Source organism: Oryctolagus cuniculus (assembly GCF_964237555.1).
Source record: "Oryctolagus cuniculus chromosome 16 unlocalized genomic scaffold, mOryCun1.1 SUPER_16_unloc_1, whole genome shotgun sequence".
Taxonomy (NCBI): Eukaryota; Metazoa; Chordata; class Mammalia; order Lagomorpha; family Leporidae; genus Oryctolagus; species Oryctolagus cuniculus.
This window is the reverse complement of record NW_027208201.1, coordinates 999,538-1,024,122: the sequence shown is the minus strand read 5'-3', so window position 1 is coordinate 1,024,122 and position 24,585 is coordinate 999,538. Positions and strand designations below refer to the sequence as shown.

General features: G+C 39.7%; 1 protein-coding gene across 1 annotated transcript; it reads right to left on the bottom strand.

The window, feature by feature from the left end:
* Window positions 1–462: 462 nt before the first annotated feature.
* Window positions 463–15,130, bottom strand: LOC127486448 (vomeronasal type-2 receptor 116-like). The gene is made up of 6 exons (XM_070067581.1): window positions 15,029–15,130; window positions 11,810–11,931; window positions 10,637–11,443; window positions 9,721–9,948; window positions 9,250–9,373; window positions 463–1,397 (listed from the first exon to the last, which is right to left on the bottom strand). The coding sequence occupies exons 1-6, from the start codon at window positions 15,042–15,044 to the stop codon at window positions 463–465; spliced, it is 2,232 nt and encodes a 743-aa protein (XP_069923682.1). The 5' UTR covers window positions 15,045–15,130.
* Between the last annotated feature and the right edge of the window lie 9,455 nt (window positions 15,131–24,585).

Below are 24,585 nucleotides of genomic sequence, written 5' to 3'. Positions count from 1 at the left end.
AATTAGTTCATAGTATTATTTTGAAGAGAGAAGGAATGGGTACAGCATGGGGGTATAGTGGCTATAAGTAGCACCTATAACCCCGACATCCCATGTTGGTGCCAGTGCATGTCTTGTCTGCTCCACTTGCAACCCAGCTTTTTGTTAAGATCTAGAAAATGCTTTGGAAGATGGCCTAAGCCTTTCTGTCCTTGACACTCACATGAAAACCTGAATTAATCTCCTTGCTTTGGCATGAACTAGCACTGGGCCACTACAGATATCTTCAGATTCCATCACCAGATGGAAGGTTTCTCCCACTCTCTATCTTCATTTTCTGTAAATTGGTCCTTCAGAACAAAAGCATATTAAGAAAAGTATAAATTGTTCATAAGGAGGGTACATTATACAAGTTATTTTTAACATCAGAATTGAAAAGCAGTTTTATAATTTTAGATTCTAACCAATAAAAACTGAGAGAGCCTAAGAGCTACACCTGAGAACATATGTTTCCTTAGAAATTCTTCTATCCCTTAATCCTTTCAAAGCATTCGTCTCAGGTCTTAGGAGAATAATGTAGCACTTGGGGACAAAGATGCAGCCCAGGAGCCCTGCACTGGAGCACAAGATGGAGAAGACCTCCACAGCCACCATGACCTTCCCCTTGGTGCTGTGGTAGACAGGCAGGAAGGTCACCCAGACACTGCAGAACACCAGCATGCTGAATGTCAGGAACTTGGCTTCATTGAACTTGTCAGGCAGATTCCTGGCTAGGAAAGCCACAGTGAAGCTGGCCATGGCCAAGGAGCCCAGGTAGCCCAGGACACAGTAGAAGGCAATGACTGAGCCCTTGTTACACATCAGGATGATGTGGCCATGCTCTGAGTGTGCATCTGTGTCAATAAAGGGAGGAGAAGTCCCAAGCCAGATGCCGCAGAGAGCCAGTTGGATCAGGGAGAAGATGGGAATAATGGAGTTAGGTACCCCTGATATCAGCCACTGTCTCATCCTTCTCCCTGGGACAGTGACCTTGAAGGCCAGAAGCACAGTGATAGTTTTGGCCAGGACAGTGGAAACAGCCACGGTGAACACCACTCCAAACATGGTCTGCTGGAGGACACAGGTGGTTGTGTTGGGACGACCAATAAACAATAAGGAGCAGAGGAAGCAGAAGATGAGGGCGATGAGCAGCATGTAGCTGAGACAACGATTGTTGGCCTTGACTATGGGAGTGTCTCGGTGCTTCACAAAGACCCCAATAACCACAGCAGTGAGGACAGAGAAGCACAGAGCTGTGCAGACCAAGGTCATCCCCAGGGGATCTTCAAAAGACAGAAAGGTCACTTTTTTGTGGAAGCACTGGTTTTGCTCTGTGTTGGCATACTGATGATCCAGACACTTCATACACTGGTCCGTATCTGGCAAGAAACGTACAAGAACATCATCCTGAGTTCAGTTATTTCTGATTCACAAGGACCTTCTGGAATAACGGACATAGCTAGTTCAGGCAAATAGCCCTAATTTGATGTTGAAATAGCATATAAAATAACATCTAGGAAATTATTAGCCATTATTCATGCCCATCTTCCTCATGTTAGCCAGAGTTATTACTTCATCTCTCTAACTACCTTGCATACTGATGTGTACATGTACTTTTTCTCCTAACAAAGCCCTACAGGCTACTCTCTGAAACTACTCCTGATGCTTTAAATCCTACCTTTTGTGCCTGTATCATTTTAACACCACAAATTCATTCTTCATGGTTTCTCCACACTGGGAAGTGGTGATCAAGATTCCAGAGGTTTCCATGTATTATAAAGACTACTCTGACCTTTATATATGGCACATGCTTGATGCATCCTCACTTTCAACAAGAGCAAGCAGCAGTCCTTGTTTTCTTAAGCTTTTATGAAGTGATTGCATTTTTTTCATAATTTTTTATTTTAAAGTTTTTATTCAACAAATGCATTTTTTCATAGATAGAACTTTAGAAATATTGTGTTCCTTTCCCCTAAACACAACCTCCCATCCCAACTCTCATCCCACCTCCCTCACCCTCTCCCATCTCCTTCTTCATTATGTTACATTTTTATTTGATTTTATATACAGAGGACCAACTCCATATAACATATAGATTTCAATAGTTTGCATCCACACAGACACACTACATATAGATTACAGTTTGAGAAAAAATTGCAGTCGATTCTCACAGTTCAACTCATTATGGATGGAGTTCCTAAATGGGGAATAAATGCACAGTGACTTCGTTGTTCCGTTAACAATTAACACTCGTATGTATGATATCAGTGATCACCCAAGGCTCTTGCCATGGGCTGCCAAGGCTATGGAAGTCCTCTGTAATCATAGACTCCATCAGCATGTGGACACTGCCATAAGCAAAGTTGATGTTATCTCTTCCCTTCTGAGAAGAGTATATCCTTCTTTGACGATCATTTCTTTCCACTGGGGTCTCACAGAGATCCTCCATGTAGGCTATTTTTTGGCCAGAGTGTTCGCTTTCCATGCCTGTAGTGAGCCCTTGTTTTATTGGTGTTATTCCCTCTGTACTCTCATTGCCTAATCAATGACCAAAGGGCCCCAGTCTTTATTTCTAATGAGTGTTTTTATTTATTTATAATTTAATGGAAATGCAGAGTTTCAGAAGGAGGCAGAGAAGTATGAGGGAGAGAGAGGGAGAGGGAGAGAGAGAAGGACAGGAGGGCAGGGAGAAAAAGAGAGGGAGAAAGGAAAAGAGTGAAAAAGAGAAAGAAAGACATCTTCCACCAGTGATTCACAACCCAAATGATGGCAATAAAAGGAACTAGGCTGTCTTAGGGCAATAAATGGGAGCTTCTTCTGGGTCTCCTACATGGTGTGGACTCAGAAACTTGGGCTGTCTTCTATTGCTTTCCTAAGCATCAGCAGAGAGCTGCATTGGAAGTGAAGCAGCTGAGACTGGAACCGCTGCCCTACTGGGATGCTGGCATCCCAGTCAGAGGCTTCAACTACTATGATGCAGCACTGGCCCCAGGTTCCCACTCTTAGTGTCATGAACTGGGAGATTGACTTTGTGAATTTTGGGTGCACAGAAAGCACACAACGATCTCACTAAACCACATCTCTCTAAGGTAGCATCTGGATAGTCATTCTATGGGCAAGCACTGATTGAGAGATCACCATTAGAAAACAGATGATCAAGCTCTAGAGAAACACAGAAGAGTTGTGCACTTGATACCTTCTGGATAAGATGCCACCCTTGAGCAAATTTCCATCAAGGAACACACTGGGATGCTGCCTGTAATCAAAGTCTGTCTGTAGATCACCTTGAACCCTACTGGCATATTTCCACTTTGCTGCCTTTTGATTCTTGAACATGAATTTTATCTCCATCTCTGCCAGTATCCGCTTCTTTTTCCATACATTTCTCCATCAATGTCAGTTGTCACAACCTGCAGATGTCTTCCAAAGTTTAGGTGGTCTTATTTTTGGATAGTTCATACTTTTGAGACATTACATGTGCTCATCTTTCAGAGCTTTGTTTTCCAGAATTGATAAGCAAAAATATCTCTTTTTGTATTTAATCTAGTATTCCAGCACTACTTAACTCAATTACTGATTTTTGATTGTATTACACCATCCCAATATCAGTTGAGAATGATGCCATTTTAAATCTTCCTTTATAATAAGTTGCATGGCTTTCATTTTTATTATATACACAAAGAGACCAATGGGTAATTTCCTGCAGAAGTTACATTCTTTCTGCAACTTTGTATACAATCTTCAGCCATAACTTCCATGTTTTTGGCATTCTAAAATACACTTTAGGATTGAAAACTGATCCTTCTTTTTGGCATTTTGTGTTGTTTTGTTCTTTTTTTATAATTCTTAGATAACTTAAATTTATTAAATGGTTTTCTTCAGAAATGCTCATTCTTATTACTATTTTTCAAGGATTATAAACTGAATTACACTTTATGCAAGACATTGGGCATAATGTAACCTATTTAAAAATACTGTTGGGTTTACATTGTTTAAAATTTCTATGTGTGAATTTATTTCAACAACAGTGTCTTACAATTTCATTTTGCTGAAATATCTTGCAGTATTTGATCAAACAAGTTAAGATGTTCCTGTAGACAGTGAGAGACAGAGAGAGGTCTAACTTTTGCCGTTGGTTCACCCTCCAATGGCCGCCATGGCCGGCACACCACACTGATCCAATGGCAGGAGCCAGGTGCTTATGCTGGCCTCCCATGTGGTACAGGGCCAAGGCACTTGGGCCATCCTCCACTGCACTCCCGGGCCACAGCAGAGAGCTGGCCTGGAAGAGGGGCAACCAGGACAGAATCCAGTGCCCCGAGAGGTACTAGAACCCAGTGTGCCAGCGCCGCTAGGTGGAGGATTAGCCTGTTGAGCCGCGGCGCCAGCTGCTGAATTCTAACAGACACTTAAAGAAGAACTAATCCCATTTCTTCTCAAACTATTCAGAACAATCGAAAAAGAGGGAATCCTCCCAAATTCTTTCTATGAATCCAGCAGCACCTTAATCCCTAAGACAGAGAAAGATGCAGCACTGAAAGAAAATTGTAGACCCATATCCCTAATGAACATAGATGCAAAAATCCTCAATAAAATTCTGGCCAATAGACTACAACAACACAACAGAAAAATCATCCACCCAGACCAAGTGGGATTCATCCCTGGTATGCAGGGATGGTTCAACATTCACAAATCAATCATTGTGATTCACCACATTAACAGACTGCAAAAGAAAAACCATATGATTATCTCAATAGACGCCAAGAAAGCATTTGATAAAATACAACACCCTTTCATGATGAAAACTCTAAGCAAATTGGGTATAGAAGGAACATTCCTCAATATAATCAAAGCAATTTATGAAAAACCCACAGCCAGCATCCTATTGAATGGGGAAAAGTTGGAAGCATTTCCACTGAGATCCGGCACCAGGCAGGGATGCCCACTCTCACCACTGCTATTTAATATAGTTCTGGAAGTTTTAGCCAGAGCCATCAGACAAGAAAAAGAAATTAAAGGAATACAAATTGAGGAGGAAGAAGTCAAACTGTCCTTCTTTGTAGACGATATGATTCTTTACTTAGAGGATCCAAAGAACTCTTTTAAGAGACTATTGGAACTCATAGAGGAGTTTGGCAAAGTGGCAGGATATAAAATCAATGCACAAAAATCAACAGCCTTTGTATACACAAGCAATGCCATGACTGAGAAAGAACTGCTAAGATCAATCCCATTCACAATAGCTAAAAAAAACAATCAAATACCTTGGAATAAACTTAACCAAGGACGTTAAAGATCTCTATGATGAGAATTACAAAATCTTAAAGAAAGAAATAGAAGAGGATACCAAAAAATGGAAAAATCTTCCATGCTCATGGATTGGAAGAATCAACATCATCAAAATGTCCATTCTCCCTAAAGCAATTAATAGATTCAATGCAATTCCAATCAGGATACCAAAGACATTCTTCTCAGATCTAGAGAAAATGATGCTGAAATTTATATGGAAGCACAAGAGACCTCGAATAGCTAAAGCAATCTTGTACAACAACAACAACAATAACAACAACAACAACAAAGCGGCGGCATCTCAATACCAGATTTCAGGACATACTACAGGGCAGTCGTAATCAAAAAAATATGGTACTGGTACAGAAACAGATGGATAGACCAATGGAACAGAATCGAAACACCAGATATCAACCCAAACATCTACAGCCAACTTATATTTGATCAAGGATCTAAAACCAATTCCTGGAGCAAGGACACTCTATTCAATAAATGGTGCTGGGAAAACTGGATTTCCACGTGCAGAATCATGAAGCAAGACCCCTACCTTACACCTTACACAAAAATCCACTCAACATGGATTAAAGACCTAAATCTACGTCCTGACACCATCAAGTTATTAGAGAACATTGGAGAAACCCTTCAATTATTGGCACAGGCAAAGAGTTTCTGGAAAAGACCCCGGAGGCACAGGAAGTCAAAGCCAAAATCAACTATTGGGATTGCATCAAATTGAGAAGTTTCTGTACTGCAAAAGAAACAGTCAGAAGAGTGAAGAGACAATGGACAGAATGGGAAAAACTATTTGCAAACTATGCAACAGATAAAGGGTTAATAACCAGAATCTACAAAGAGATCAAGAAACTCCACAAAAACAAAACCAACAACCCACTTAAGAGATGGGCCAAGGACCTCAATAGACATTTTTCAAAAGAGGAAATCCAAATGGCCAACAGGCACATGAAAAAATGTTCAAGGTCACTAGCAATCAGGGAAATGCAAATCAAAACCACAGTGAGGTTTCACCTCACCCCAGTTAGAATGGCTCACATTCAGAAATCTACCAACAATAGATGCTGGTGAGGATGTGGGGAAAAAGGTACACTAACCCACTGTTGGTGGGAATGCAAACTGGTCAAGCCACTATGGAAGTCAGTCTGGAGATTCCTCAGAAACCTGAAGATAGCCCTACCGTTCAACCCAGCCATCCCACTCCTTGGAATTTACCCAAGTGAAATGAAATTGGCAAACAAAAAAGCAGTCTGCACCCTAATGTTTATTGCAGCACAATTCACAATAGCCAAGACCTGGAACCAACCTAAATGCCCATCAACGGTAGACTGGATAAAGAAATTATGGGATATGTACTCTTTAGAATACTATACCGCAGTAAGAAACAAAGAAATCCAGTCATTTGCAACAAAATGGAGGAATCTGGAACACATCATGCTGAGTGAAATAAGCCAGTCCCAAAGGGACAAAAACCATATGTTCTCCCTGATCCGTGATGACTGACTGAACACCAAAAAGGAAACCTGCTTAAGTGAAATGGACACTATGAGAAACGGTGACTTGATCAGCATAGCACTGACTGTTAATGAACAACTTAATACATTATCCCTCTTAGTACTTTTTTGTTGGTTCTACTTAATATGACTGGTTTAATTCTGTAATTAACACACAGTTATTCTTAAGTGTTGAAATTTAACTGAAATGTCATCCCTGTTAAACATAAGAGTGGGAATAAGAGAGGGAAGAGATGTATAATTTGGGACATGCTCAAGCTGACTTGCCCCAAATGGTAGAGTTAGAACCATACCAAGGGATTCCAATTCAATCCCATCAAGGCGGCATGTACCAATGCCATCTCACTATTCCAAGTGATCAATTTCAGTTCACAATTGATCATAATGAAAGGACTAAGAGTCAAAGGGAGCACATAAACAAGTCTAGTACCTTCTAATACTAACTGATAGAATAAATAAAGGGGAGAGTGATCCAACATGGGAAGGGAGATACTCAGCAGACTCATAGAATGGCAGATGTCCTAAACAGCACTGTGGACTCAGAATCAGCCCTAAAGGCATTCGGATCTGGCTGAAAAGCTCATGAGAGTATTTCAGGCATGGAAAGCCAGGACACTCTGGAGAAAAAAAAAAAAAAGAAAAAAAACCTAAATGAAATGTCTCTCTGAGTGAGATCCCAGTGGAAAGAACAGGTCTTCAAAGAAGGAGGTACCTTTCTCTGAAGGGAGGAGAGAACTTCCACTTTGACCATGGCCTTGTCTAATCAAGGTAAGAGTCGGAGAACTCAAAAGGCTTCCATAGCCTTTGAAACTCTTGACTGGAGCATAGGGAGATTACTGATGCCATAAACAGGAGTGTCAATTTGTAAAGTCAATAACAGGAGCCACTGTGCACTTACTCCTCATGTAGGATCTCTGTCCTTAATGTGCTGTACATTGAGATTTAATGCTATAACGAGTGCTCATACAGTATATTTCACTTTGTGTTTCTATGGGGGTGCAAACTGTTGAAATCTTTACTTAATGTATACTAAACTGATGTTCTGTAAAAAAAAAAGAAATTATCAATTCCCAACTTGACTCTCATTGGGATTAAACATGACAATAGGTCTGATATGATTTCATCATCCTTTAAAAAAATCATCTATTATTTTTCACTTTATGTTTCTGTGTGGGAACAAACTGTTGAAATCTTTACTTAATGTATGCTAAACTGATCTTCTGTAGATAAAGATAATTGAAAATGAATCCTCATATGAATGGAAGGGGAGAGGGAATGGGAAAGGGGAGGGTTGCATGTGGGAGGGACGTTATGCGGGTAAGCCATTGTAATCCATAAACCGTACTTTGGAAATTTATATTCATTAAATAAAAGTTAAAAAAAAAAGATGTTCCTGTAGAAGAAACAGAAATTTTCCTATTCTGTACAGGAATTGAGAAAAAGATTTCCTTTCCTATGTGAACGTTTGATAAAGGTGTTTATCTCAATAAAAGTATTGGGAATTATTTTAATAACTGTGAGGTTACTTAGATTTTTCAAATATTTCTGAAAGTATTTCATAATAATTCTATCTGGGAATTTTTGAATTTCTTCTATATTCTTCAATCTATCACCATTAAATGATTAACATGTTCTAATATTAATATTAGTATCTTTTATATCTGTACAGAGACCTCTTCAGCTCTCTTTGTGTTACACACACAGACATTGTAATCTGGTTTTTAGTACTGTTCCAACTGGCTGAGGTTCATAAATTTTGCTTGTTTTATGATCACCAACTGTAAGCTCTTCCAATTTTTATTTACTTCAGTTTCCTCATAATGTCCACAACCAATCTTCAAGCGCTTGTGTTGAATTTGCTGTCATTGACCTACCTTGATATGCATACTTTTTACCATGGAGGTCAGCCTGTATTCTTTCAAAATAAATTTTACTCATGAGTGTGTATGAGTGTAAGCATAGGAATGTTCCTGAAGATTTATATTTTGATATGCAATGATTTTGCTCAAAGGCTAAGGTTAGCTCGTTTATGATATCTGATGAGTATTATCCTCAGCATGATATACTGTATAATTTCTAATACAGTTTTTCAAATTACACACAGTCTGATGAGAGTTGTGCTTTCTCACTCCAAGCATGCTATGCTTGAATTAGGTGAAAGCATTTTATCTATTCATGTACAAGGAACACAGACGTGAATTTACCAAAATGATTTTGCAAATACTACATGCAGTAAAGTATAGTGTCCAAACTTTTATCATTTTAAGGGTTATTACTGAATATAAGGTTTAACTTCTACCAGAAGGTGAAAAGAATCTTCTCAGCAGTCATACTCCACATCCTTTTCTTTCCATGGAGAAGAGGAATATTTTAAGAAACAGGTTTTAATTTCTCCATGAGGCTGGCACTGACTTACCTGTCTGATTGGAAATCTCATTCTCAGAACAAGGTGTGCAATCAAAACAACAGGTTGGCTTCCCCTCCAGAGGGGTTTTCCTGAATCCAGGGCTGCAACTCTCACTGCATACTGAAAGTGGAGTCTGAGAAAAATGAAATGAATATTGGTCATATTGGGAATGTTACTTCTGTTCCAAGTAGAGGGTTTTCAAGTCCTGCACAACCTGTTCTCTTAAGCTGTAGATACCTATTTCTGACAAAATGATTGCATGCAATTTGATTTTCTAAATAAATGGAATCAAAACATGTGGAGGAACAAGTGTGTGTACTGTCCAACCTCAGACACTAAAAACATAAGAAAGTATTTAGATTGGAAGGGGTGTAGTTTAATGTCTCTAAGTGTGTTTTTAATAAGCCAAGTGGCACAAATCCCCATATGAATTGTGGGTAACAATGTGCATTGTGAACCTTATGATCAGCTGCAACTTACCTCTGTAATTCCTGTGGCCCATTCTATCAAATTCTCAGAGAGAGACAACTTCTGGCTCTGTGAGGCATAAGGGGAAAACTGTCCTACTTTAACCTTACGTCCAACACCATATGGAAAATTCAGAAAGTTGAGAATGTCATATTCAGCTTCCAAATTCGTCATGTGATTCAAATTCACTAGGTCACCCACAGGATTGGTAAATTGGAGGTTCTTGAGAAACGGGTGCAACTGAAAAAATACATCATATTCACATGAAGACTGCCCAAGCAATAACGCATCAAACCCAGGTTAGAGAAAGCCTTTTGTATGTAATCACAAATAAACAAAGGGAACTTTTTATAGCTACCCAATGAATTAAAACTAAAAACCTGATGAGAACTACATCAAAGTAAGTATGATTTCACTCATTTTCATCTAAAAACTAGGGCAATCAAAAAGATCTAACTGTGAGATTCTGATCATTTCCAACTGTGGACTCCATGCTACCAACACTCACTTATTTTCTCAGTGTACCTAGGACAACCATCTGTAGTACAGTTACCAGGATAAAAAATGTGCAATTTAATGAGATGTCTTATGTACATTGTGGATGAACATACTCAACAACATTTGACACTAAAAAGTAATAATTTTTTATCGTTGAGACTGAAAACAGAATGACAGAGTCTAGGTATTCACAAGTCCTAATTAAACTGACAGGATGGGAGAGTACTTTTTAAGACACAACACTGAAGCTTATCCAAGTTACCTTCCCACTTGTCAATGGAACCCTGTGTCTTATGACAAATTACAAGCAGAGGCTCATATATATCATGTGATTGGAGAAATGTTCCCAAGCTACTTGGTTTGAACACCGGCAGAAGCTCTTAAGGGGATCACATCAGGAGTACATGTCATACAATGGAAACCAAATTACCTGCCAGGGAGAAAATGCCACCTTTGCCCCATTGTTCACTGGCTGCATTTCTAACAATTGTAGAAGCATCTCATGTATGCTGTGGGCCACAGCATACACAGCATTATATATGTTGTAACTCCCATCATTCATGCTCATATCAAAACAATGTGGAGGCAAGGATTCCAAGGAGGCATTCAGTGGACAGTTCTGCAAAGTTTTACAGGATGCCCCAGTAACTGAGCAATCAAAAACCAATGACCAGAATCTTAAGAGGTAAATGTCTTCTGGGTATTTGGAAGGATTAGCTGTCTGAAGAAAGTTTTTGAAACCAGAGATCTCACCATGGTGGTGTGAAAAAATGAGAGTCCCATGGAATGAGTGGAGCAGGATATGATGCTCATCGCTGGCAAAATCCCATTGTGAGGTGGTGACCCAGACTTTCCATGTCATTACACATTCCCATGTTGGAAAGCTGACGCCTATGAGTGAATCAGTGTCACAGAAAAGAATCACCACATTTGCTGATGATTTTAGGATCTGGATATGAAACCTATTCTGGAGTGAAAAATAAGAATCCTCAGTGACTGGGATCAGTTCCACAAAGTCCACACAGATGCCATTCTTCTGCAGCTCTACTTTCAAATTGGACATAAACTGAATACCTTTTGGGAGGTCTGAGATGGCCAAACCCACCCACGTCCAGCTGAAATGAAGCATCAAGGAGACTATGCCAAGGGCCAGAGAAGTGTCTTTGGGGGCCATCTGATAGAGGGAAGGAAACTGACCACTGTCACTCAGAAGTGGTTCAAAAGACCCAAGAGTCAGCTAAGAGAAAATGCAAGAAATTTGTGTAAGTATATTGCCATAGTGTACTATCTTACTCCTGAAGAAATTAAGCAGATGATGGAAGCATCAGAAGATTTTACAATATTTCATTTTTCTCATCCCCCTGCATGAAAACATCCTAGTTCCTGAGACATTACATTCACAGATTAAGGAAAACATTTCTCGTTTTCACTCGCCAACACTCTGCTTCTGATAATATGTGGCTAACCCACCTAATCTCTATACGCCTTTGCTTTTGATCACACGCTGTGGCAAGTGTATTTGGTTCTGTCACTTAAATTTTTGGGTCTAAGTCAGGCACCTCAGGTGATGTGTTTTATCCCTCTCTTTCACTTACACACTCACCTGTGGAATTTTGTAGAGTTCCAGCAGTGTCCCTGCTTGGACAGCAATGCTTGTTCCTGATATTACAGCTACAGACTTGCTCCATTTCCTACACATGTAATTAGGAACATCCTCTTCTAGTCCTGCAAGCCAGATGAAGGGATTCTGCATCACCATCATGTCACTGTGCATGACATTATAGAGGTCAAATCCCAAGGTCACATTGGGTAAAAGCTGGGGGTTCTTGTTGATCTCCTCAATAGCAAAAACCAAGGCCAGAACATACTGGTAGTTTTTGGACTGAAACCTGTATGAAAGGCACAAGGATCTTTAAGGGAGAAGCCTCAAATCCAGATTATCATCAATTCTTCTGTAATAACTGTAACAGATGGATTGGTCTTGGCCAAAGATTCATATGTTCTAATGATTATCTGCACATTTGCTGAGGACAGCGTGTTAAGAGTGTTGAATTTGCAGGACACATGTCCTCACCAGAACCATAGCTGCTACTCCCTTGATCTCGGTCTCCCAGCCTAAATGATTCTGAAAATAAGATCTGCTTTTACATTATAATGTCTTGAGCATGTTATCACATGGCTGTCCATGCAGCCAAAGAAAATGATCTTATTTTTTAATATAAACCTATCAATTTAAATCATCTCTGGCAACAACTACGTCTTCTAAGTTTTTATATTTGATATCTAAATACTATAATATGCTCTGGAATGCCCTTTCAAAAGTCTATGCACACCTAGAAATAACATTCAAGTTTCAAAGAAAACTTGACAAGGAAAGGTGCATCTTTAGCACTGCCTCTACAAATATTCCTATATTTGGAAACTACAATGATGCTTCATCTTATCACATCATTATATGCTTCTTGAAATAGGAGTCCTATGATCATAAGGCTGCAGGTTGTAATGGGAAAAGAGAGTAACTCAACTGAAGGCTATGCGATCACATAGAAGGATGACGTCAAAGCACTGAGAATGGTAGATGTAAGTCTGGATATATCCTGAAAAATCTCTTCCCCAACAAACTCACCCATCAACCACCATCACAAGCCAGGAAAATGAAATCAGATTCAGAGCTTGAAAGAAGGAAATCAGTGAAAAGGGAGGGACACTTTAGAAAGGCCTGAAACACTCCCCGGTTGGATTTGTAATGCTTTAGAATTAAGACGGTCATGCATTTATTTTGAACACTAGGTATATATTAAAGTAAATCATTATCAGTGGTATAAGTATATACTCCAAACTGGCCTTATTCACCCAATTTTCCCTACAGAACCAAACATAAATATCCTTCCATGCAAAGAACATGAAGCATTTCTACTTTCCAGGTTCTGACATTTCACAAAGTGTGTAAATGAGGAGCCCCTTGTATGTATTTCAGATTTACTGTGTGTTGAGTCATTATGAATAGACTAGGTCACGTACACTGATATTAAGGGTCACTGTGTGCTCCAGAGGAAGTGACAGTTTTTCTTTTCTTGGTTCATGTTGCAACATAATATGTATGTATGCATGCATATTATATACATATTCTGCCTATATATTTATATATAGGTATCCATTACCATGTAAAGAGTTGCTCAATATCTATTGCTTTATATAAATCTAATTTCTATAAATATTTGTTATCCAAATATTTCACTCATACTTTGTGTACAGAATGAAGAACTTTAAAAATTCTTGCTAAGAGTATCAAATAATATTCCATTTTGTAGTTCATATTTCTCTGTTCCCCTCCTCATTCTTTACATTTCCATCAATTCCTTAACCTCTCATTTCTTATTCCCGCTGCCATTGGTAGAAAAGGTCTAAAAGATTTTTGGACACACTGTGCATTTGTGAGAGTTGCCTTTTCAATCTGTTTTATGTTGTGTTTCTTATCTCTAAGAACAGTTTATAAATAATTATTGGGTATTCTAAAGTTGTTGAATCTTATATTATATTCCCAAGTATCATTAACACAGGCATTTTCTCCTGGGTTTTCTAAGATTTGGTTATGATCTCCAGTTGGCAAGGTATACATCTTGGAGGAACCTGGGCTCTATTCATAGACTTTATTCCTACTACGGGAAATTTACACTCTTCTGGTCTCCATCATTTAGGGTACACGTAAATGATGTACTGCATGCATAACCATGGGAAATACCACTAATAATAATAAATAAATATTTCATAATTGGGATGTCATGTGCACTATCAAAATAGGCAAATTCATAAAAATCATGTGAAGTGAATGATATCATTATACCAAGCTGGTATCCATTAGATTTTTTCTGGATAGAACTTAGGACAAATGCCTAAAATACTTGATCAGTTGTCTCACCTTTGTGGCACCAACTATAGTTCTAAATTCCATTGGCTTTAATGATACTGCAATGATATATGTCCTAATATCTACCTTCTATCAAAGATCTATGTATCATCAACCTACTTTTATAGCTTACAGTAGAAACCAATTAGAAATTAGCACCAAAATAAACAGATGTGAGGAAAACAATTTCACTGTCCTACAAGATACTACATTCTGGAGGCATGAAATATTCCTATAGAAATATATATCAAACATTTATATTTAGCTACAGGTAGACCGTATCTTAAAGATGGGCAGAGCAGAATAATCCCTCTTGTGAAATGTATTTTTCCAGAAAAAGAATCAGGGGTGCATCCTGAATGTGTAGATTCCAACCATTACAGTTCTGATGGGTGTATTCATCATTAACATACAATTATTATTATACTTGTGGCCTGAGGTTACTTTTACCTAGTAAAATCTTACTTTCTTGAATATCTTTTCTTCTTTTTGACTGTAGAAGAAATGAAGTGAGCTCATGGCCCCAAATCTAATATGTAGCAGAAAAGTTTGTGAGCACATGTGGAAGAGCTCATGTAACTCAGGGTTGTTCATTTCAGTGCATGGGTTCTGTAAGAACCTGCTACTGAGGCACAATAGGCCCCTGAGCTGATGAACGTGGACAGCGAAGGACAAGAAGATCCCAACCAGACACTCCTTTCTCCTATGATGAGATAACATTTCCCTGAACAATTGAATGTGCCAGGCAGAAAGAAATGTCTTCCACAGGCCCCAAGTTAATTATCAGAACTTTTTAGGTGGGACAGAAATGGAAAGGGCAGGGACACACAATGCATGCGTCTATCCATCGGCAGACCCAATAGCAAGCATCTATTATGTAAATCAAGGAAAATGATTATGGCAAAGAGAACTTACCCTTTGAATGTGACATGGTTTTTGAAAATATTAATCATTCTGTCCACAAGGTATATGTAAATGGGGAAAAAAGCAGCAATCTCAATATCTCCATCCTTGTAATAACTCTGTTCTATCTGGAAAAAGCAGTTCTGATCATCATGACAAGTCACAAGGAGACACAATTGCAAAAAGAGCAACAGAAAATTCAAAGGGAACATCTTCAAAGTCTGTGAAAACCCTAGGACACAACCATAGTGGAACTTGAAGGGTCATGCATGTGCATACAAATAGCATGTGTGTGTGTGTGTGTGTGTGTGTGTGATTCCTCGCATCAAGCCATTTTAATACTGCTCAATCTGATTTCTTTCTACCATCTCTCCATTCGTCCATGTGGGAATCTGGAACCCTTTCTACCCTGAGGCTCTGCAGCCCAGGGCTTCTGTCCTGATGAAAAACACAAGAAGGAAAACATGTTTGTGAATCATCCTCTTCACCCCAGGTGCAAGTATTTCCTCCAAGTCCATGGGTACAAAGACTCAAGGGCATAAATTCTATTAGTTACATTTGGTCCATGGGCTTTGTCAATAAACCTCTCCATGAACTTTTGGCAATTATGTACCTGGATTGCATCATAGGGCATGAAGAGAGGCATCAGGTGAGTTTCTCAGAAAGTTTTCAGACCAGACAAGTCCAGTGTAACAGACTTCAAAGACCCAAAGAACAATAGGGCAGCCTCCAGACCCCATGTTCTGGGGAGCCACACATTGCCTTGATGCCACACAGACCCAAAGCAGATCCTGTTTACAAAGATACCCAATAGGCCTTCTGATTCTCAAGCACTGTGGAACCAGTAATCACCCTGAATTCAGGAGTTTCATTCTGTATGTCAAATCATCACATCTTCAGTTGTAAAATATGAAACCCTTCCACATTGCTGTTAACCATGGTAATCTCATGGTAATCTGTTTTCACATTAAAAGCTTGGTTAATACTCTCATGAGTACTAGGGACTATTTGAGTACTTCTCACTTTTAACTATAAGGCAGACAATACTACCTGGAAGTCATCACTTTATTCCCACCACGACAAACACCAAGGGCAGGATGATGCATACAGATACTTGTACTTCTTGAATGTAAGCGACTTTAAGTACTCATGTAGGACACCATCAGAGCAGCTACATACCTTTAACACTTTGCAAAACCAACAGACTGCACAACACAACTGAACAAAATGGATAGCATGTCTTGTAAGCAATAATGATGATCAACACTGACTAATCATTTGTGCTTGCATATCAGTGTGAGGTATCACTAATGGAGTAAATCTAATGAGGAGGGAAACAAGAGAGCATGGAAGAGAACTCTGTTATTCCACTCAGAAGTTTCCTAAACTCAAACTTCTATCAATGAGTTCCCTAATATTTTAAGCAAAACACATTCTCCATTGCCTAGTCACTGCCCTGATGCCATTAGTGAGATTTTGAATAGAGGCTCATGCAAATTGAGATGAAGTATAGGCACAAAACACACAAAATTCACTGACTTGCACCAGCCCCTGGAAGCCTCTTCAGTTCACAAACTCCAACCTTATTTAGACAAGGCCAGAATTAAAGGGGAAGATCCCTCCTCCCTTCAGAAAAAGGTACTTCCCTCTTTGATGGCCCATTATTTACGCTGGGGTCTCACTGACAGAGATCTTTCCTGTAGGCTTTTTTTTTTTTTTTTTTTTGGCTACAGTGTCTTGGCTTTCCATGCCTCCATGCCTCTCATAGGCTTTACAGCCAAATCCAAATGCCTTAAGGGCTGATTCTGAGGCCAAAGTGCTGTTTAGGGCATTTATAATTCTATGATTCTGCTGTGTATCCAGCATCCTATGTTGGATTGTTCTCTCCTTTTTAATTCTATCAATTATTATTAGCAGACACTGGTCTTATTTATGTGATCCTTTGACACTTAATCCTACATTTATGATCAATTATGAACTTAAACTGATCACTTTAACTAGTAAGATGGTGTTTATATCTGCCAACTTAATGTGATTTTGAGTCCCATGACACATTTTTAGCTTTACCCTTAGGGATAAGTCCTAAGGAGGATGTGCCAAACTGCATATCTCCTCCATCTCTTATTCTCACTCTTATTCTTTTTGAAAGGCTTATTTTATTTATTTGAAAGACAGAGTTACACAGAGAGGTAGAGACAGATAGAAAGGTTTTCCACCCACTGGATCACTTCCCAGATGGCCGCAACGGCCGGGGCTGCACCAATCAGAAGCCAAGAGACAGGAGTTTCTTCCAGGTCTCCCACTTAGGTGCAGGGGCCCAACAACTTGGGCCATCTTCTACTGCTATCCCAGGCCATAGAATAGCGATGGATCCAAAGAAGAGCAGCTGGGACTTGAACCGGCACCCATGTGGGATAGTGACACTTCAGGCCATGGCTTTAACCTGCTGCACCACAGGTTTGGCCCCTCCCACTCTTATTTTAACAGGGATCAATTTTCAGTTAACTTTAACCACCTAAGGATAATTCAATGTTAATTCAAGAGTTCAACCAATGGTATTAAGTAGAAAAAGAAAATACTAAAAAGAATAAAATAGTAAACTGTTCCTCAAAGCACTAATCAAGTCATTGTTTCTCCTAGTGTCAGTTTCACTTCTACAGGTTTCTTTTTAGGTGCTCAGTTAGTTGTCACAGATCAGGGAGAATATAGGATATTTGTCCCTTTGGGACTGGCTTATTTCACTCAGCATGATGTTTTCCAGATTTCTCCATTTTGCTGCAAATAACCAGATTTCATTTTTTTGCTTTTCCCACTTAGTAGTATTCTATAGAGTTCATATCCATAGTTTCTTTATCCATTCTTCCATTGATGGGCATTTCGGTTGATTTCACCTCACCTGTCCGAATGGCTCTCCTACAGAAATCAACAAACAACCTGTGCTGGAGAGGATTTGAAGGAAAATGTACCCTCATCCACAGGTTGTGGGAATGTAAACTGATTCAGTCATTGTGAAACACAGTATAGAAACCTATGAGAGCTGAAAATAGATCTGCCATATGACCCATCCAACTGATTCCTAGGAATCTACTCAAACAAAATGAAATCAGCATGAAAAAGGGTCATCTATACCCCCATGTTCATTGTAGCTCAATTCAAAATAGCTAAGAAATCGAATCAACCCAGATATCCATCAATAGCTGACTGGATAAAGAAACCATGGTATATATACTCTAAGAATATTAATCAGCAGGAAAAAAAAGAAAAGAAATCCTGTCTATCGCAACAAAATTGATGCAGCTGAAAACCATGATACTTAAGAGAAATCAGCCAGTATCAACAACAGACATAAACCATATGTATTCTCTTATCCATCATAACAAGTGCCTAAATGTAATGTTGAATTAAAATTGACAATTTGAGATTCCATTTTTTTATAGCCTTTGTCTTTATTTTGAGGAATAGTGTTGGTTTCTTCATACCATTTGTAGAACACATTACATATGGTAAGGTTAATCTCTTGAGTATAAAGTAAACCAGAAAACAGTTCTTTGCAAAAATTAAGAGTGGTGATAGGAGAGGGAGGAGGAAGAAGAATAAGATTGGCGCTGGTGCTGTGGAGCAGTGGGATAACACCCTGGTCTGAAGTGCCAGTATCCTATATGGGCACCAGTTTGATACTCGTTTGTTCCAATTCCTGTCTGGCTCTCTGTGTGGCCTGGGAAGGCAGTGGAGGATGGCCCAAATCATGGGAGACCTGGAAGGAGCTCCTGGCTTTGGATCAGCACAGCTCTGGCCATTGCGGCCAATTGGGGAGTGAATCATCAGATGGAAGACCTCTCTCTTTCTCTCTGCCTCTCCTCTCTCTGTTTAACTCTTTCAAATAAAATAAATAAATCTTTTTAAAAAAAGAAGCTTCAGATTTTTGTGGACAGGACGAATGGATAGGTGGGAAGTATCTCTGTGATCTAAAACTGTATATATGATATTCATGAAACTTGTATACATCAAGTAAAATTTGAAATATAAACAAATTGAGTAACTTACAAACAAGAAAATATATTTTTAGAAAGCAGAAGTAACAACAAAATATAATTCATGAACAATGGGAATATAATATGATGGATATTTCTGCACAGATAAATAAATGACCAAAGGACATTACAAATGATGCTAATCAGAAATAAGTATGGACAAGCCGTTCCACACCAGAAGGAGCCTCTACTTCACAAACACTAACTGGCTATAAAAACTTTCAAAGTTGTCAGGTGTCAGAGATGCCATAGGGAATTTGGAATCTTGAAACCATGCTAGAAAGTTACAACACATATGGTATGGAAGACAGTTGTCACCTCCTTAGCAAATTCAACGTAAAATTCATTGATGACCAAAACATCCCACACCTAATGGTACACTCCAAAATTAGAAAATAGGCAAAAATCTCTTGTACATCAGTGTGTGTCTCCAAACAGCCAAAGTAAAAAATAACACACAAGTCAGTGTATGGTTAACTGGACACACAAAACTCAATGAATTACTACAAGGAATTATCAGTTTGTCATGAAAAATGTAGATACCCGCAATGATGTGAATGCTCCTTGAAAACACCATGCAAAATCAAAGGCCACCTAAATCCACAGAGTCTAATATTTAATTTATACAAAACACTCAGGACATTAAATCCATGGAAACAGAAACAGACTGGTGGTTGTGTGACTTACAAGAGAAGGAACTGAGAGTGACCATTAATGGATAAGGAACCTGATTTGTAGCAAAGGAAATATTTTTAAAATATGACAGAGAAAACAGTTGCACAAGAGAGTGAATGGTCCAAATGCCATTACTTCACTTTAAAATTGTTACTCTTTGTTTAATTATTTTCTGCTGAAGAAGATATAAAAATCACTTTCTTATGTCTGGTATTGGCAAAAGTAAATCTAAAGCCAAATTGATAATAAGCAGAAATTAGCAGATGGAAAAGAATTTTGCAGAATCAGTTCTACATATAGTGAAAACTTGGTGTGTGATTATCACATCATTTCAAATCTATATGAAATGATAACATAATTAAGAATTTCCTGGATAATGCATATACATATTAAAATAATTTAACATGTCCAATGATTACATGAAAATATTCCAAGTATATTATAAATCTGAAGTTAAAATAGACCCTGAATGAATGAAAACAGAAAACAAACATGTAACTCATTTTATTAAAATATAAATATTATGAAATTGACCAGTTGACAATGAAAATGCAGAAATGAAAAGATTCAAGGAGAGCCTTTATCTGAGGTTGGTTTTATTTGTGAACTTAAAACCCAGGCTAAGAAATTTGTACACAGTATTATTTTGAAGAAGAGAGGATGATTGCAGCCTGTGTTGGGGTGTAATGGATATAACCTTCACCTGTAACCCCGACATCCTATGTGGGTGCCAGGCCATGTCCCGGTTGTCCACTTGCAATCCAGCTCCCTGCTGATGATCCTGAAAAAGCGGTGGAAGATGGCCTCTTGCAGTCCCTGACACCCACATGGAAACCTAACTGAGCTCCTTTCTTTGGCCTGAACCAGCACTGTACCACTGTGGATATCTTCAGAGTATATCACCAGATGGTTTTTCCCACTATAGCTCTGTTTTGTTATTCAGTGTATGAGAATTAAAAAGTTTCTAAGTTTTTTTTTATCTGTTCTACTTAATATGACTGGTTTAGATCTGTAATTGATGCACAGTTATTCTTAAGTGTTGAAAATTAACTGAAATGTGATCCCTGTTGAACATGGTGGTGGGAATGGGAGAGGGAAGAGATGTATAATTTGGGACATGCTCAGGCTGACTTGCCCCAAGTGGTGGAGTTGGAAGCATACCAGGGGATTCCAATTCAATCCCATCGAGGTGGCATGTACCAATGCCATCTCACTGTTCCAGGTGATCAGTTTCAGTTCACAGTTGGTCATGGTGAAGGGACTGGGAGTCAAAGGGAACACATAGACAAGTCTAGTACCTGCTAACGCTAACCGATGGAGTAAATAAAGGGGAGAGTGATCCAACATGGGAAGTGAGATACTCAGCAGACTCATAGAATGGCAGATGTCCTAAATAGCACTCTGGCCTCAGAATCAGCCCTAAAGGCATTCGGAGCTGGCTGAAAAGCTCATGAGAGTATTTCAGGCATGGAAAGCCAAGACACTCTGGCAAAAGATCTCTGCGAGTGAGATCCCAGTGGAAAGAACAGGTCATCAAAGAAGGAGGTACCTTTCTCTGAAGGGAGGAGAGAACCTCCACTTTGACTATGACCTTGTCTAAACAAGATAAGAGTCGGAGAACTCAGAGGGCTTCCATAGCCTTGGAAACTCATGACTGGAGCATAGGGAGATTACTGATGCCATAGACAGGAGTGTCAATTGGTAAAGTCAACAACAGGAGTCACTGTGCACTTACTCCTCATGTAGGATCTCTATCCTTAATGTGCTGTACATTGAGATTTAATGCTATAACGAGTACTCAAACAATATATTTCAATTTGTGTTTCTATGGGGGTGCAAACTGTTGAAATCCTTACTTAATGCATACTAAACTGATCCTCTGTGAAAAAAAAAAAAGAAAAGAAAAAAAAAGAAAAAAAGTTTCTAAGAGAAATGTAAGTTGTTCATAAGGTGATTAAAATGTTCAAGTTATTTTATAGCATCAGAATGCAAAATCAGTTTTGTAAATACTAGTTTCAAATCCTTGAAACTGAGAGAGCCTCAAAGGCTTCTCTTCAGAACCAACGCTGGGCCACTTGGACATCATCAGTGTCTATCAGCAGATGGCAGGTCTGTCCCATTCTCACTTTCTTTTCTGTGAATTGGTCCTTCGGAGCGAAAATATTTTAAGACAAGTATAAATTGTTCATAAGGCCGTTACATGTTGCAAGTTATTTTATAACATCAGAATGCAAAACCAGTTTTTTGAATTTTTGTTTCTAACCATGGAAAACTGCGAGAGCCTTAAGAGCTACTCTTCAGAACATCCATTTCCTTGGAAATTATCCTATCCATTAATCCTTTCAAAGCATCCTTCTCAGGTCTTAGGAGAATAATGTAGCACTTGGGGACAAAGATGCAGCCCAGGAGCCCAGAACTGGAGGCCAAGATGGAGAAGACCTCCACAGCCACCATGACCTTCCCCTTGGTGCTGTGGTAGATAGGCAGGAAGGTCACCCAGACACTGCAGAACACCAGCATGCTGAATGTCAGGAATTTGGCTTCATTGAACTTGTCAGGCAGATTCCTGGCTTGGAAAGCCACAGTGAAGCTGGCCATGGCCAAGGAGCCCAGGTAGCCCAGGACACAGTAGAAGGCAGTGACAGAGCCCTTGTTGAACACCAGGATGATGTGGTCATGATCAGAGTGTGCATCTGTGTCAATAAAAGGAGGAGAAGTCCCAAGCTAGATGCCACAGAGAGCCAGTTGGATGAGGGAGCAGATGGGAATAATGGAGTTAGGTAACCCTGATATCAGCCACTGTCTCATCCTTCTCCCTGGGGCAGTGACCTTGAAGGCCAGCACCACAGTGGTAGTTTTGGCCAGGACAGTGGAAACAGCCACGGTGAACACCACTCCAAATGTGGTTTGCTGGAGGACACAGGTGGCTGTATTGGGATGACCAATGAAGAGTAAGGAACAGAGGTAGCAGAAGATGAGGGCAATGAGCAGGATGTAGCTGAGACAACGATTGTTAGCCTTGACTATGGGAGTGTCTCAGTGCTTCACAAAGACACCAAGAACCCCAGTGGTGAGGACAGAAAAACATAGAGCTGTGCAGACCAGGGTCATTCATAATGGGTCTTCATAAGCCAAGAAGGCCACAGCTTTGTGCAGGCAGCGGTCATGCTCTGTGCTGGCATACTGATGATCCAGACACTTCACACACTGATCCATATCTGTTGAGAAACTTACAGTAACATCATCCCCCGTTCAGTTATTTCTGATTCACAAGGACCTTCTAAAATACCCGACTGAGCTAGTTTAGACAAATACTCATTATTTGTTGTTGATGACAACATATAAAAATGACATCTATGAAATTTTTAGGCATTATTTATGCTTTTCAGGGGCAGGCTAGTGGCTCAGTAGGTTAATCCCTTGTGGGTGCCAATTCAGCCCTGACTGCTCTTCCAATCTAGCTCTCTGCTATGGCCTGGGAAAGCAGGAGAGTATGGCCCCAGTCCTTGAGCCCCTGAACAACTGTGGAGATGGGAAGAAATGCCTAGCCCCTGGCTTTGAATAAGCACTGCTCTGATAATTGCAGCCATTTGGGGGGTAAACCAACAGACAGAAACCTTTCTATCTGTCTCCCCCTCTACTGTCTGTTACTCTGTTCTCAAATAAAAAAAATTATTAAAAATTAAAAATAAAAAATAAATAAAAATTCATGTCCATCTACCTCATATTAGTGAGTTATTACTTACTCTCCCTAAGTACCTTACATACTAATGAGTACATTCTCTTTTTCTAATAACAGAGTCCTAAGACCTACTCTCTGAACCTCTTCATGTTGCTTTAAAAGTATATCTTAATCTGTGTCATTTTAACACCACAAACTCATTCTTCAAGATTTCTTAGGATTGGGAAGTGATGGTCAAGGTACCAGAGGATTCCATGTGTGGTGAGGACTACTCTGCCTTTATACATGGTGCATACTTGCTGTGTCCTCACTTTGAACAAGAGCAAGCAGCAGCCCTTGTTTTAAGGGTGCTATTCACTCAATAATATGACCTACTCAACCAGTCAAGGTTCCTTGTGTTGGTTTTTAATGAAAGTTAGTTGTTTATTTATTTATTTATTTTTAATTTTTTGACAGGCAGAGTGGACAGTGAGAGAGACAGAGAGAAAAGTCTTCCTTTGCCGTTGGTTCACCCTCCAATGGCCACCACGGCTGGCGTGCTACTGCCAGTGCACCACACTGATCTGATGGCAGGTGCCAGGTGTTTCTCCTGGTCTCCCATGGGGTGCAGGGCCCAAGCACTTGGGCCATCCTCCACTGCACTCCCTGGCCACAGCAGAGAGCTGGCCTGGAAGAGGGGCAACTGGGACAGAATCCAGCACCCCGACCGGGACTAGAACCTGGTGTGCTGGCACCGCAAGACAGAGGATTAGCCTAGTGAGCTGTGGCACCGGCTTATTTATTTTCAATTACTTGAAAGGCAGAGTTACAGAAATAGGAGAAGTAGTAGGAGGAAAGAAGAGGGAGAGTGACAGGGGGAGGAGGAGAGGAAAGGAAAAAGAGAGAGAGGAAGAGAAAGGGAGAGAAAATCTTTCACCTGGTGGTTCATACCCCAAAAGACTGCAATGGCTGGAGCTGGGCTGATCTGAAACCAGTAACCAGGAGTTTCTTCTTGATTTCCCAAGTGGATGTGGGCCCAAAAGCCCAAGCATCTGCAGATAACAGGACTTGAAGCGAAGCAGCTGGGACTGAAACTGGTGCCATTTGGGATGCCTGCATCAGGCAGAGGCTTAACCTGCTATGCCACTCTTAATATCGTGGATTGGAAGTTTGTGAATTTTAGGTGCAGAGAAAGCATCCAG

Bases quoted from the DNA above. Each gene is read 5' to 3' on its own strand.
- LOC127486448 (XM_070067581.1), bottom strand. The intron at 11,444-11,809 runs GTGAGTGTGTAA...ATTTTCTCTTAG, and splicing joins AACTCTACAAAATTCCACAG to CTGACTCTTGGGTCTTTTGA. The intron at 9,374-9,720 runs GTAAGTTGCAGC...CATTTTTCTCAG, and splicing joins GGGCCACAGGAATTACAGAG to ACTCCACTTTCAGTATGCAG.